Here is a 16,389-nt window from a genome sequence, read left to right on the forward strand (position 1 = left end):
TGTGCAAGAAAGAAATCTTCTTAGTGGGTCAGTCTAAATGTTCTCAGGGCAAAACCCTGAACAGTGGCAGGTGTTACAGGGTTCTTTCCAGGGAACCTTTAATTTATGGGAGTCTTCTGTCTCCCCTCCTTCTATTAGAACCCTATTCAAGTACACTATAGAGGTCTTACTCTCAAGAATGTGTCCTTACAACTGTGGCCTGTACTTGCTCACACTATGCCTTGCTATCTTTGCTCTTCTCATTTGACTTCACATTAACAGTTTTAGATTGTACAGTTGTTGGGGACAAAGGCCTAAACATTTTGCTTATGAACTTCTATAAACCACTGCTGCTGCTATTTTTTACAAGGAGGGGCTCAAAGAAGGGCAAATCAGTTGAGAACAGGCAACACTGAGACTGCAAGCCATAACATTTCATTTTCAAACTTTTCTTAAAAGTTGTACCTGAAGCAGGTGACTTGCTTCTGCGCGAAGGACCAGGGCTTTTAAATCCAGAATACCTTGGAGTGCCTGATGAGCGGGAGTAAGATGATTTCATAACACGACATTCTGTAAACAAACAGATGGCACAGCAGAAGAAATATGACCACTGCACCGTTGCTTCCAAATAATACCACCTACAATAGCATATATTTATCACTCAAATATTGTCATTGCTTACACAGCTTTGTTCAAATGAACCACAGATTTATAACTGATTTCATGAGAAGCCGGCCAAATGCTGAACTACACAGAATATTTTACAAGGTTTTTAAAACTAGATGTAGAGTCTTAACCTGTAAAATGAAAGTGAAAGAAAACCATTTTCTGTATGCTTCAGCTTCACTGGCAGAGTAAGTTGCTATGGTACAAATGGTAAAATGTGCTGGCATATTGAATGCTTTCAGGAACCCAAAGGTTGAGCTGCAACAATATTAAAATAATCTTTACAAATATGTATTAAACAAAGTGCACTGATTCAATATATTTAAAACATAGTAAAAACAAACACATGTCTAACTGTACATGACAGAGTAGACCAAATGCGTTATGACCTCAAGGGGTCTTCCTCAGTGGTCAAATTATTGTGTGGAATGCACTGTTGTAGAAGATCAAAATCTAAAGGTAAAGAAAAATCTATTACATGTTGCTCCACCTTTCAAAAGTAGCTGATTTGGAGCTCACCTTCTAAAATATATACTATCTGAGGCCACCCCTCTCAGCTTTTGTCTAGCTCTATATCTAGAGTGCATTCCCATGTGTGCCAGATGCTAGGCATAAGTTGAGAGGGGTGACTTCAGATAGTATATATTCCCTTATACCAAACAATTAGCATATGCAATGAAAGACCCACTGAAATATTCAACTCAACACTGCCACAGACTGAGTTTCACTGTGCAGTTAGAAGCAACATTATTTAGCACATTTGTTTGTCTTAATGGGTCCCTTCAGGGAGAAACAAGGCTATAATAACTGGAAATTGAAAAAAGAATGCTCCATATTTTGATACACATACTTCAAATCAACAAACAAGTCTGTCCAACAACCCAGGAAGTATTCTATTTTCACTAGGAGCTATGGCTACCTGAAACGTTATGCATTAGTTCTATACGTGTGTAGTAACAGGATTAAGACTGACAGTAGCATGGCAAAGTGGTTTCCATTGATTTAAAGGGGAAATGTATTTCCATTGTCTGACCAAATTGGGATGAAATTTTCTCGGACTGCATCGCTTGTTCAATGGATCTTTCACCCCAATTTCATGTAGATAGAATAGGGTTGCCAGCTCTGGGTTGGGAAAAACCTAGTGACTTTGGAGGTACAATCAGGAGTGGGAGTCTCAAGTGGGCGGGGATCTCCAGTGTTGTATAATACTCTGTGAGCCAGCTGAAGGTGACTTGGGTGTTGCAGTACTCCAGGACTATTATCCTGGGGAACTTCAATGCCCACAGATTACCCTGCCTCCAATCAAGACTTATTTATTTTATTTATTTATTCTTCGTTTTATATACCACCACTCACTGCGATGTCTCGGGGAAGTGTTGTCAATGGTGACACAAGGCTTCTTGCAGTTCGTTACTGGTCCCACTCATCAAGTAGGCCACCCTGCGGGGCTAGACATTGATCTGATAGCAGCAAATTCTGTACCATGGTCAGATCACTTTGCCTTGAATACCTGGCTCTGCACAGGCAGAGGATACATTTATGCCCACCCATGGAGACTCATTGATTCTATTGGTTTCCTTAATGCTCTGAGGAACCCGATGTCTCCCAGCAACTCAATGGATGACTTGGTTGATGAATGGCAAATATCAACTGCCATTGACAAGACTGCTCCCTGATGCCCTCTCCATCCCTGTCCACACGAGGGAGGTACGCAAAAAGAAATGGGAATTGAGACAGCTAGAGCAAGTTTGTAGAAAGACATAACGAAGTCTCAAGAATATAGGACACTTAGAAATGCCTATGAATGCTATGAAAGATTACTAGGCAGTTTCCATTGCATCCACAAGCTCACACCCAGCACAATTGTTTGGGGGTAATTCAACCCCTTACTGTCCTAATACCCAATTGACTATCAGCTGCAAGGCCTTTGCAAGCTACTTTATTTTATTTATTTATTACATTTGTGATTCCACATGGGTGGAAAAGGTCGGATTGGCACCTGTATGGCAGCAGGGCTGATCCCCGCAGCCACATGACATCAGTGCCATCCTGGCCCTGTCTTGTATCTGGTATGCTTTAGACCAGTGGTCTGCAACCTTTTACAGGCTGTGGACCGGTGGCAGCAGGGAGGGCGATTGCCCGGCCGCGCATGCACGGGCGAAAATGTGCATGCGCGGCACTTCTGCCGTGCATGCGTGGCTCTGCTTCCCTCTCCCCCCCTCCCACAGAAAGAAGCTTGCTGGGCCGCAAGCTTGCGACCTGGGAAGTTTCTTACTGCGGGGGGGAGGGCGGGGAGAGGGAGCCACGGCCCGGTTCCCGGGCCTTCACGGCCCTGTGGTTGGGGACCACCACTTTAGACCCTCTGTTGCTGCACGGGAAGGGAACACAGATGTTTCTGTGTTGCCCAGTCTGCTACCAGGGCCACAGGGCCTATCCAGGTGCAGTCTACTCCCCTCCTATGGCATCCCAGGAGACAAAAAATATACCCCAGTCGGCTCCATGGCGTTTCACGGCACCATTGGGTCTGAATGGAGTATTTTTTAATTTGTATAAAGGTTCCCCGCATGGTGTAACCTTTCCATCCCAGCTGCATTGTGGGGATGCAGTAATCCGGGACAGACGGTATGCACCATAGAAATAGATGCCCTGTGGGGAAACAGGAAGTGGCGAAGCAGCATGCCAGCACCACGAGAGACCCAGAGCAGCACCGCTGTTGCTCAGTCAGTATCAGTAACACATGAATCTAACAGAATCTTAGAATACATAACAAGCACATGCTTACCACTATGATCCAGAACAAAATCATCTTGAGCATAACGATATTTTTCAGGGCCACAAGCAATGAATACATCATCATCACCAAAAAAATCTTGCAAACAGGTAACCTAAAAGAAGAAGATTCCAAAGCATATTAGTTTTTCAGGGGTGGGGTGGAATCACACTATACAAATCCCTGTACAGGGTATTGTTTGCTTCATTGGCTTCAAAGTTTACAAATGCATGCAAAAGGGAAACATTTCTTAAGCAACTTCATTGGAAAGTCTCTAAAAAGCTTCCTTCAGATGACCAGTAAAGAAGCATCACCTTTTAGAACCATTAATTTTAAATTACTGAAGGCTGCAAAACAGATATAAAATATATATGTGCAGCTATCTCAATTTTTTAAAAACAACTGAGATGCCCAAAGATGAAGCTGCAAGTACAATTATTGTGCTTAATATTTTACCGTTAAGGCATTCCAAAAACCCGGTAAGTAAAATAATGAGCACATTTGCATTAGCAAATGTATTTATATTTAGCACATCTATTTATATTTCAAACCTATATTTCATACTGAGAAAAATAATCCTATACTTTAGCTGCACCACCAGGAGGGGGAGGCTAGTATTAGACTGGCCTGGTTCTCCAGAATGTTCCACCCTATGCCCAATTATCCATCCGCTCCCTTCTGCTCATCCAGTAGGCCTGTATGGGAATAGTTTTTTTCTTAATCGCCATCATCGTGACTGAGTCATTGTTTTAATGGGGTTTTAATGAGGAATTTTAATGGGTTTTAATGTACTGTATTTGTATTGAAATATTGTGAACTGACAAAAGCCGATTTCTGAGAGCAGCGGTCATTCAAATCAATCAATCAATCAATCATCATCATCATCATCAGACCATGGTCCTACTGCGTGACCGTGAAAAGTTTCTCCTGCAACAAAGTTTTATAATTCCCATTTAATTTGACAGAAAACCCAAAATGTCTGCCCCTGTTTCCTCCTCACCTGTCTCTACAGTCAAGACAAAACCCAGAAGCTCAACTAACTGCAATCAGTCACTTTACTAAGATGACAAGGTATATGACATGCAGCTATATCACTCTGAATTCCTGTAGTGAAAACACGAAGCATATAGGTAGGGACTTTTGTTATAGGTATTGTGTCCAACCTGAACCCTCCCTAGAACAGCAGTTCTCAACCGCTCTAACTTGGCGACCCCAACTGCGGCGGCGGGGTTGGCACGCGCACATGCAGTGTGTGAATGCACGCACAGACGCACAACAGTCGGGATCCAACTGACTGAAATCACAGGGCTTTGGGGGCCGAGAGACCTCCTGGAGAAGCCTCTTCCCCCCAAAATCACCCCGCTCCTTGGGGAAGCTGGAAAGCACATTCGGGATCCGATTTGGGAGCCAAGGAGGAGCGGAGAAGGGAGGGATGGGCCCAGCCTGTACAACTGTACCCTTAGGCTGCATGAGCTCCTGTCTGGGCCCTGGCACCTATGAACTGCTCACTAGGGGCGCACCATGCCGAGGTGATGGTGGCCGGAAGCAGCAGTGGTTGGCGGCAGCCGACAGTAGCAGGCAGTAGCGGGCAGCAGGCAGTGGCCAACAGAGGGGGAGCCAAGGCAATGGCCGCCTCTACACCGTCCCAACTGTTGTGCACCTGCGTGCGTGGTGCATAACAGTCAGGACGGTGTGGAAGCAGCCACTGTCATGGCTCCTCCTCTCCGGCCGCCGCCACCACCCGCCATCACTGCCTGCCGCCTGCTGCTGTTGCCTACCACCGCCCACTGTTTGTGGCCACCGCTGGCCGCCACCACCACGGCAACCAACCTGGGGACCCCAGAGAAGGGGTCAGGTGACCCCAAATGGGGTCGCGACCCCAGGGTTGAGAACCACTGCCCTAGAAGCTAAAATGGCTAAACGTAGGCTGTCGCACTACAATAGCTAGAAAAGACAGTAATGTTGGGAAAAGTTGAAGGCATCAGGAAAAGAGGATGACCCAACATTATGGACTGACACAATCAAAGAAGTGAAGAGCAAGGCTGTTAGTGATAGGATGTTTTGGAGGACTTTAATGCATTTGTTGTTGTGGTGGTTGTTGTGAAGTCGTGTCCGACCCATCGCAACCCCATGGACAATGATCCTCCAGGCCTTCCTTTCCTCTACCATTCCTCAAAGTCCAAAGTCCATTTAAGTTTGCACCGACTGCTTAAATTAAGTTTGCACCGACTGCTTAAATAAATTGGAAGTGATCTTAAAGCACTTGACACACATACACTGTGGCAAAAGGATACTTGGCACTATAAACATTTTGCACAAACAGCTTAGCATAACAATTATTGTTAAAATATATCTTCTAAAAAACCTCACAGGTCTCTTAACTGCTTCATCATTCCAGATACAGATATATCTATTCCACTAACTGCAAATGGAAGGATATCATACACTTTACAAGGTAACAAAGGAGGAGTACTGAATGCTTCAAATGACTGAATACATCTCCCATACATCTCTTCAGTTCATAGCAAATATCTACGATTTGGTCTCTTGAGGTTCAGCAGTTATATTGCTTATTTCTAACACTTTCATCCTTGTTTCTACCACTCCAGGGACCAAAAGTAGCATAAATAAAATACAAATAAACTATACAAACTTAAAGAAAAAAATTACATCCCAATCACTTCCCAATGCTCACTTAAGAACACAATGATGCTCAAGAACCTAATGTAGGTTATACCGACACAGCTCACACAGGGTCACAGTTTGCAAGCTAAAGTGTTGAGGGACAAAAAGGTAATGCCACTGGCCAAGCTATGGCTTTACGTTACCTGCCACATCAGGGAGGGGCATATGCTTAGCTTCTTCTCCAACATTTTTTTCAGTTGCCATGATTATCAAGCATCCAAAGCAGGATTTTGCTTTAATGTCTCATTCCCACATAGCAGGTCCTGAACCCCACTATCCCTCAAGAAAATAAGAAGAGTCCTGCTGGATCGGACCAGCTGTCCATCTAGTCCAGCATCCTGCCTCATGCAGTGGTCAATCATTTTATCTGGAGGGCTAACAATGGGGAATAGTGGCCAAGACCTGCCCCTCATGTTTCCTCTTGATTCTGGGATTCAAAGGTTTAGTGCTTCTGAATGGGGAGGTTCCCCACAGTCAATGAGGCTAGTAGCCACTGATTCCTCCATCAATCTAAAGCCCTTTTAAAGCAATTCCTGTCGAAGCAAATCCCACATTTTAATCACTTGCTGTGTAAAAAAAAGTTCTTCATCTCTGTGCTTGCCTTGTTATTTCCATCATCACCCTTCATCTACCAACTGCTGTTTACTTCTACACCAGCACCAATCTTAATCATGCTTAAGACTAACAGGTTTCCACAACCAGATGATTTAAAACGTTAGTTAAGTGGGGAAGCCAGTCAAGGTTAACATCAAAGGAGAGAGAAGAGAGGAAATAGAATGATATGATTCAGCCAATTCTCAACCACAGTTAAAAGATCACCAAACCCAATGGCCATTACTTCTGCATCAACTCTTAGCTGTGCCCAGGCAATGGCACTTGCACAGCAAGTGATACCAGGGGAGATTTTTTAATTTTAATTTGCTGTTATCATGATTGAATCTGAAGCTCCTTCACAAATGCACAGATTTGTAAGTGACAATTTATCTCACTGCATGATTACACAATAGGCCCTCTTTGCACAGCTTAATGTCAAACAGCAGATGGCCAATTGAAGGGGAGCAAGCGCATTATTTGGAACAAAAAAAGCAAAACCCATTTATTACTAAAAATAAGAATTAAAAATATTATTTTAATTTCAAATATTTTAACTATTTTATTTTCCCCCAGTACAATAAATAAAAACAAAAACATTTCATACATTTTTATTGCAGTAGAGTGAAAGGCATGATAAGAAAGAAAAAGTAAAATACATTATGATGACAGGAAGACTTCATAAGGAATCAGTACAGCTGTCCAACAATACAGTTTGCATTAATTATGTTCATGACAGTAGTAAACATTGGATTGAATATAAGCTTGTTGCTGCCTGCAGTAGAAAAACACTCAGAATAGCAATGACTTTCAGCACTCTTAGCGATCATTTGTACAAGGCATTTGAAAGCAGTGCTGTTGTCATGGCAGCTAAACCAGAGATAAAAGCAGGCTAAACTTACAGTAAGTCTGTCTTGTAGGCTGTAACATGTATTATTGAGCATTTGTTTGATTCTATTGTCAAGCTCAATGACACAACATTCTCAACACTCCGCATCCGGCTAGCCTGAGCTCATGATAAATGTCTACATAGACTACTTCTCAGGACAAAATTAATTCCAACTAAGCTACAGTATGACAAAACACGTATTTATAATCTTTTCTAGACCTCCCCCCACCATCAGCAGGAAACCTCCTCTCCATACAGGAATATATTACCTCTTATGTAAAATCCTCTCCATTCTACCTACTCTACAAAATTCATACAACTTCTTCGGGGATTGACTTTTCAGAAAACAGAAATAAAGTTACCAGCAGTGAGCTTTCAACATTTTCTTTGTTTATAGCACCCAGAAAAAGAACATACACTGAAACACCACCAAGGAAAACCTTACACACAAAGTTCTAAAGCACCATAACTTCTTTGAATGCCTGCTCTTTTATTGAACACAAATTGTGGGCCCCTTTGTTTAGCACAGAACAAGACACATAAATCCAAGTTTAGAAGTTACATAGCTTAATTTAAAATAAACAAGGAAAGCTACAGAACACAACAAAGCACAATAAGAGGAAACAATCTACCTATGAAGGAAAACTATTGTTTTGTATGTCCATCCATGTTTAACAGATTTATGTTAGGCCTATATAATTATCTTGTTTTCCAGAATTTTTTGGAGGTTTGTCCCTGATTATTGTCCCATTTTCTATATTTGTGTGCAGGCAATTATTCTGAATTTTAAGACAACAGCAGAAAGGCAATAAAAAATAAATTATGCTGACATGTGAATAGTTTTTTTTAATGGAGATTGATGTGATTATTTTTTCAAATTAAGAAAAAATACAAAAATATTACTTGATGAAAAGATCTTGATGATAAGCTTTGGAACATAAAATGATGTTTACATGAACTTATAATTCCAAAGGGGAAGTGTGTTCTGCCAAAATAAAACTAAAGTTCAATAGCACTCTAAAAGCAAGTATTACTTATTCCAGCATGTTTTATGCAACAGAGCTCACAAAGGCTTGTGCTGGAATAAACTGTACTAGTTTTTAGGGACCATTAGATTTCTGGTTGATGCCATAGTAAAAATACAGTTATTTCAGAGTGCTGGAAAATTTCATCCCCTACTATTCCAAATAATTTCTAAACAGAAGGGCAAGAGACTAAAAACACATTGTTTGCATTTAATACTTGAGCAGGCACAACCCCCACCCCAAATGAATTAATTTAGATATGCTACCAACACCATTTAAAATAGAATGCTGATAAAACACAATGCTTTTTCAAGTGACAATATTTTAAAGGGGCAGGAAACTGTAAAGTTTTAATATTTCTTATGCATTCTGATTTTGTGTGTATGTCTTAATTCTGTTTTACCTATTTTGATTTTTCCCTGAAGAATATAACTTGCATGTTGAATTTTTTAAAAAGCAACTAGTTAAGAATTCTTTGGACTGAATTCAAAGGCCTTGCAGAAGCAAAGAAGAAAAAGGCATTTCCCATGGGCATGGGGGAAGTGGCATTTCCACCAATTGTTCAATTCCTTATGCTGCAACTTCTGTCATTTTGTGTCATCAACCCTGATTCTCCAGATTAGAGGCCACTTTTCTGAACCATTACACCAAACTGGGTCTATTAGGCAATACACACCGGAAACTAAAAGTATGTAAGGATAGGTTAAGGGCCATATTAAGTCTGTGGGTTTGGCAAGACAACTCCCAACAGCTCTTTACTCAACAGCAACACCAAACACCAAACATAGGAACTCATGGAACTTATATACATTTGAGCTGGCCTGGAACCTGATTGGCTGAGCCTTCTGATTGGTCTGTAACATAATCCTAATACAAATCACTCATTGGTCACATTAGAACCCTTTATTTGTATACTGCAGCTCTCAAGGAGACTGTCTGCATACACAACAGACAACAGGCTTTACTGATGAACTGAGTTTTCCCATTTCTCCCTTCTTACAGCTCCTGCTGATTTGTAAAACCATGTCTTTTGATTCAGAAATACTACAGAATACCATAAAATGTAATTTTTCACAGTCAGAGTAGTTCAGCAGTGGAATAGGCTGCCTAAGGAGGTGGTGAGCTCCCCCTCACTGACTGTCTTCAAGCAAAGGTTGGATACACACTTTTCTTGGATGCTTTAGGATGCTTAGGGCTGATCCTGCATTGACCAGGGGGTTGGATTAGATGGCCTGTATGGCCCCTTCCAACTCTATGATTCTATGTGACACAGTGACTGCAGTAGGAAAGGGTCACCTTGATTTAAGTCAGTATATCTTGTTTAAACAGTCACTTCCTTGATACTAAAGTAGAAATTATTATTTTCTTTATAATTCACTGCTTTTTTAACACAGCCTGACATTTCATTCACATATGGGCACCAGGAAGGCTCCATTATTTGCTATGAGTAGACTTGGCCTCTCCTGCTGTTAGGTGCTGCTTCCAGTCCCTTTAATATTTAAAGGGATATATATGGAAACTATCAGCTGTTTGCTGAGACTGCTTCCTTTTTCTCCCACCTCATTCCTGCATCTCCCAGAAAATTTTCATTATTCCCAGAATTTTATTGGGGTTACTTTAGAGATCCCTGAGTCAATCCAAAGCAACTACAGTGTGATTTAGTTTTGGCCTGGATTATATCCAAACACTGCAGACTAAATACAGGACCTTCTACATGCCCAGCAGATGTTCTACTATTGAACCTGAGCCACCAAAGGTTTTTTGGTCAAAGCTTTTCTCATTTTCCTCTTTTTCAAAAACTCTTATCTTTCAAGCAGCATGCATAAATCAACATGATCACTTTAAAATCTGTTTCTTTTAAAAATACTGATTATACAAGGCATATGGGGACCTAATGAGGAGAAATTATTTTCCATAGTTACTTATGAGCATTGCCTAAAACTTAAAATGCTACAAATGAACATTTTCTCCAATGTAGTAGTCTATATACTGCGTTTAAAACAGTGTTCAAATACACTGCAGTTTAAAATGTTACTATAATTACTATGGAGACTACAATGAATCAAAATGAAATCTATCTACAGTAGTTTTCCATGAAATTAACAAAACTTGAGATATGAGAATACTGGATTATCTTTCCTGTTTTCCTACATCTGTCCCTCCTTTTCTGCTTCTACTACTACCACCACTACCCAGATTACCTCCTGGAATAGTGCATCATAGTGAATCTGCATCATTCAGCTGTTCATTCATCATCAGTTTTAATAATTTCATGCCACCCACTTTAGCTTTCCATTCAGCTGCAGTACGCCTTGCCCTTCACTGTGATGTGAAACGATTAGCATTCAAGCATTAAAACTTAGCCTGCAATACAACTACTAGTCACATAAAACAGTGTGGCTAAATTATTTTAATGCCTTCAGTGAACAACCATTGCAGAATTTCAATACGAAGACTGGAAGTTTGACAGTGATATATGAACATAAATATTATTACTGGTGTCTGAATAGGAACAACTGCAATTCATGATTTCCTTATGCATGACTCCCTCATATCACAGTGTACCAAACTAGCGATCCCCAACCTGTGGGCTGCGGACCACATGTGATCCTTCGACTAATTGGTGGTGGGCCCCGAAGGACGCCTTCTCCCCCCCCGGCCCTTTACTTCATCCCCCCCAGCCCTTTACAACAGGGGTCGCAAAGGCCATCGTACTGGGCCGCCAGCGGCCACGCCTGCCTCCCCCTCATGCCTGCGAGAGGGGGGGAAAGAAGCCGGCGCTAACGCACACGCGCGGAACTGCTGCGCATGCGCGTTTGCGCCCCCTGGTGGCCAAAACGCGCATGCACGGCAATTCCGCGCATGCACGTTTTTGAGCAACTGCAGCAGCCGGGCCGCTGGCTCTCCCCCACCCCCGGAGGCGGTCCCCGACCAGATGAAGGTTGGGGACCGCTGCTTTACAACACACTTCATTGTTGTGGTGTGTCTGAATCTTATTTTGAAGGGATGTTTAAACATTACCACACAGCGATCAGAGAGTGTTAGGGCAGTGGTTGAGAGTAGAGGAGTAAACTACCCCCCCCACCGGGCCTCAGTAAAAGGCATTGAGTGGTCCCCGGTGATAAAAAGGTTGGGGACCACTGTACCAAACAGGTCAACTGATTCGTAGAAAGCCTCTCTCAAACCATGTGCAGACAACCCTCCAGATTTTTATATCTGCAAATCATGCTGCTTCTAAATACTTTAACCCAGGGGTAGCCAACCTGTGGTCCTCCAGATGTTCATTGACTACAATTCCCATGAGCCCCTGGATCATGGGAATTGTAGTCCATGGGCATCTGGAGGACCACAGGTTGACTACCCCTGCTTTAACCAAATGACCTTACATTTCTTCCAAGGTATAGTCACAGAGCAATAGATTCATGAATTTGGCTCCTTCTACCGCAAACAGAAATATAGTTGTGCTGTTAGACGACAAATACTGGATAGCATTTCCACTTGAAAAGGGGAAGAAAGCTTCAAGGAAAACAAGAGAAGTTTCTGACCTCAGCTACAGTCAAACGCCATGTCAGGGAAGACAGCAAAACTCTCCTCCATAACAAGATCTCATGCAATGCCTGGCCTTATGAGTATGAACTTCAAGAAAACAGGATACAGCTTAGCTTTTTGAAAAAGGAAATGCTTACTGTAATGGACAAAAGAGAGGAAATTTGGGTGTACAGCACACTCGATAATAATTGGAAATGTGTTCGCCTTTATGTGATCTGCTGAGTGATAATGACAAGCAGTTCAAGCAGAAACACTCAGAGTGAAGCAGTGTTCACTCTGCATGCACTACTGAAACAGATCATCAGTAACCTGCTGGGGACAGCATGCTAGATTTAGACACAAAGCCATCTATTGACTCCAATATGATAAGTGTCAAACCTTCCTCCAGGACAAGACAGCTTCACTCTGAGCAGAACATGTGGTAGTTGCTCTGCTGTAGAAGTCATTCTTTCTTTCACTGATATTTAGTTATTTTGAAGCAGATGCAAAAACCATTGTCTATTTATCCAAAATGTGTTGTATTCCTGATCTCCATCCTCCGTGTTCTGAAGAAGACACACATCATGATGTCAACATGCCTATTAAAATTCATGTATAGTTCCATCTGACCCATATGCAACCATCATGTTTGTAGTTCAGAGCTGCAAAATGCAAAGATAGTGCTAATGCAGAAATAGGTCAGCAGCTCATTTCCCATTTTATATTGGCTACCAATGAACACAGGCATGAACTTTAAAATGCCTTTAAAAACTCTAAATCCTCTAGGATGGGGGTGAAAAGGAAATGTATATCCTTCTCTGCTGAATGACTCTGCTTGCTCAGACAGCAACTTTGCTTATTCCCCAAATAATGTGAACTTTACAAAAAGAACCTGGACAAGGAAGGAAATGGTAGTGTGCATTTTATTAATGTTTGTCAAAAGAGACACTACAAGCTCTATAGATGAAACTGAGCAATAAAGAAGCTGAAAGTGTTTGCTTAAAATAGCTAACATTGTCTTTGTCTAGAGAATTGAATTTCAGAAATATAATCTCTACTGCCAGTCCCTTCTGCCACAAGTGAGCCCACTTTGTTGTCAAACTTCAGAGTTAGCAGGGTGTTTTGAAATATTAACAAACTAGGGGCAAAGCTCATTGCATTCAGGAAAAGGTTGGATCGGCACCCATATGGCAGTGGAGCTGATCCCCACAGCCACACGTCATCAGAGTGGAAGAACTCTATGGATGGCCTCCCCCTCCCCTCAGGACCTGGAAAGGCTGCAGGCGGCTGTCAGGGAATTCACCCGCAGGAACAGCTCTCACATGGCAGGAATCTGCAGCCTCCAAGCCACAGAGGGAAGGAGGAGAAGGCACTTTGGGGCGGGACAGCCGCCCTGAGCGGGTGTTAAGCGTGGCACTTAAGCCAAGAGATACGCTCCTCCTACAAGCCCTTACCCGTGGAACAGATGATATAGTGGAACAGATTATAAGCTAGGAGGTTAATACAATACTTTAAAATGCAATAAGCAGATTAATTTCAATGCTTTGTGCAAATGAAGAGTACCATACATTTAAGAATTTGTAATCACTTTATTTCGAACTACCAAGTATATGGGCTTTAAAATCAAGTCTTATAATCCAAAATATCATCCAGAAGAGGCTCCAAATGAAAATAAGTTATTCCAAGTTTCAACTTGGTAGAGATATTATAATAATACAATGCCCCCAAACAAGTAAGGCAAAAATGAGACTTCATCACAATTTTCTCAGGGTGTAACATTAAATTGTAAAAAAAGACTCTAACGCTAGTTCTATAAATCAGCTATTCCTTGGATACTTTGAGGTTCACAAATCCAGGTATGAGTTGACAGATTCTTTACCATCTTACACACATAAAATACTCAAGCATTTGTTTTATTTATTTATATCAGGCTTTAATCCCTCATCCAGTATGCATGTCCTAGTAAAAATCATGTCCTAGTAAAGTACAATTTGAAAATGAACCTAATATGATAAAAGACAGCAATAGGGAAGGGTGGAGATCACCCTGATGTTCTATAGGAATTTAAAATGAGTAACAAATTAAACAAAACTGAACCTTCACTTTGCTTCAGTGAAAAATGGTTTGACTATGCTTATTCAGAGGACTATGACACACACACAGCAGAGACTATCACATACAAAACAGAAGAGTTAGTGCCCCTGACTTTTTAAAATGTATAAGTAAAGCTTTAAGATATTATCAGTTACCTGTAAAACAGAAGTTATATATTATCCACACGGGAAATATGCTAATTATTCAAATTATTTTTGACAACTGAAAGAAGCATTAAAAAAATAAGTTACAGAAGTGTTTCATTTAACTCTAAAATCCTTCACAACATGCCAAGAACGTTTGGAAATGTCACTCCAATATATTGTCTTGAGGAAAATGAGGCTATCTGTGAACAAGTATTGCAAGGCTCATTATTCTATATTTGTGTTTTATTCTTGCCTTAATCTAAGACTATTTAAATAAATAAAAATAAACAAGGCTTATCTAAACACTGCCTGTGGCGCCGCGGACTAAATAATTCGCTAAGGGGTTCTGGGGCGGGATGTGTCCGTGATGAGGAAGGGTCCGGATTGGACCCTTCCTCTGGACAGACAATCGGAGTCCCTCTGATTCCCAGCCCCAGCAACTGCGAGCCGCGCGCAGTTGCTCCCGGCTTCGCGCCTCTCGCCGCATCAGGCCGCGGCCCCAGGGAGCCCCCGGCAGTCGCGCAAAGCGCAGCTGCCGGGGGCTCCCTGCCCCCTCATAGAGCCGCCACTGTCAGGCCGCCCCCTCAAAGAGCCACCACCCCAGAGAGCCGACCCAGAGGACCGCCGCCGGGGGACACGCACAAAGGTTAGTTCCTAGCGCCCGCTGTATTCCTCATACAGCGGGCTATATTACTAGTTACATTATAAAACTGGTGAAGTGCAACCAACTTACTCCCTACCTGACTGGTCCTCCTTGGGGCTGTGCCATAAATAGGAAGACAGTACTCTGCCAAAGAGAGCCAATCAGATCAAACTGCACTTTCCCAATGAGGGCCAATCGGCTTAACTTCTATTCTGCCAATGAGGTCCAATCTGTTCAAATTGCATGCAAACAGCTCACTCCCTAAGAATGTGCTGCCAATAGGGAGAGAGCACTCCACCAATGAGGGCCAATCAGTTCAAAGTGCACTCTTCCAATGAGAGCTAATCAGTTAAAATTGCATTCTTCCAATGAAGGCCAATTACTTCAAATTGCAATCTGCCAACCTGATTGGATCTCCCTGGGGATGTGCTGCCTATAGGGAGAGAGCACTCTTTCAATGAAGGCCAATCATGGAGCTTATCTGGCCTCTTCTTCCTCTTCCTGCTGTTTGCCGCATGGAAGTGGTGCTGCCTTCTCTGTAAAGCTCTGCTACTGGTAAGTTGCTCCATCCTCAGCCTCTTCCCACCCTCCACCGTCTGTGTTGGCATCTCTACTGGAGAGAGGTTTCATCTCTCTGCTGGAAGAAAGCCTCCCAGCCTCAAGTCAATATAGGCTTTTAGCAGCCTCTCAGTCCTCACTCTGTGAAGACTCAGTCTTCTGCAGTCAGCATCTTGTCTTACTAATGTGGTGTGGTGCCTTTTATACTGGTGCTCTCTTCCAGCACATAGCTGGCATTGCTTCATTAGCTCAGGTGAGCTGACAAGATGTGGGGTTTGATAGGAAGGTGGTGACCTGTGTAGACCTAGTTGTATGGGGTGAGGATATGAGGGTCAGTGCCCCTCCAAAGCAGCAGTATTCTCTAGGAGAACTGATGCCTTCTTTCCCTCGCCACTCTTTATTTCTGTCTCTCATCCTGGCTGTCTCTCTTTCATCTTCCCAGTCAGGAAGTCAGGAATCCCCAGCTTTTTAGATTAGAGTCTGCTACTCTTTAACCACTTTACCACACTGGATCTCAAGATCAAACAGGGAGTGTGGGAGGGCAGAGGTCCAGAACTCAGGAAGGTCACAGTACAGGTGTATGTGCTAGTGCCTATTGTATTCCTTAGTGGAATAGCTTTTGCCTCTAGCCCTTATCCATGGCACCCTGATTGGCCCGGATTCAAGTCCTGACACTGTCCTGTTGCAGGATATGCTCCACCCCCAGGGCAGTTTCCCAATTATATATAGGAACCATGGATAAGGACTAGAGGCAAAGCCCGTTGCGCCCAGGATTGTCCCCCATTCTTTATTACAGATTTACAGTTCATCTCTAG

General features: G+C 42.4%; 1 protein-coding gene across 5 annotated transcripts in view; it reads right to left on the reverse strand.

Annotated features, from left to right (window-relative positions):
- Positions 1-16,389, reverse strand: part of DCLK2 (doublecortin like kinase 2) — a 76,768-nt gene that overhangs the window by 39,878 nt on the left and 20,501 nt on the right. For all 5 annotated transcript variants that reach the window (XR_013224743.1, XR_013224742.1, XM_077300125.1 and 2 more), the window contains exons 3-4: positions 3,428-3,530; positions 445-549 (exon numbers count right to left, since the gene is read on the reverse strand). Coding sequence is in view for 3 of the 5 variants with exons in the window: in XM_077300125.1 (XP_077156240.1) it covers positions 445-549; positions 3,428-3,530 (208 nt within the window). In the remaining 2 variants the exon portion in view is untranslated. The remainder of the gene's footprint in view (positions 1-444; positions 550-3,427; positions 3,531-16,389) is intronic.

Source organism: Paroedura picta, chromosome 10 (genome assembly GCF_049243985.1).
Source record: "Paroedura picta isolate Pp20150507F chromosome 10, Ppicta_v3.0, whole genome shotgun sequence".
In the NCBI taxonomy this organism is placed as follows: Eukaryota; Metazoa; Chordata; class Lepidosauria; order Squamata; family Gekkonidae; genus Paroedura; species Paroedura picta.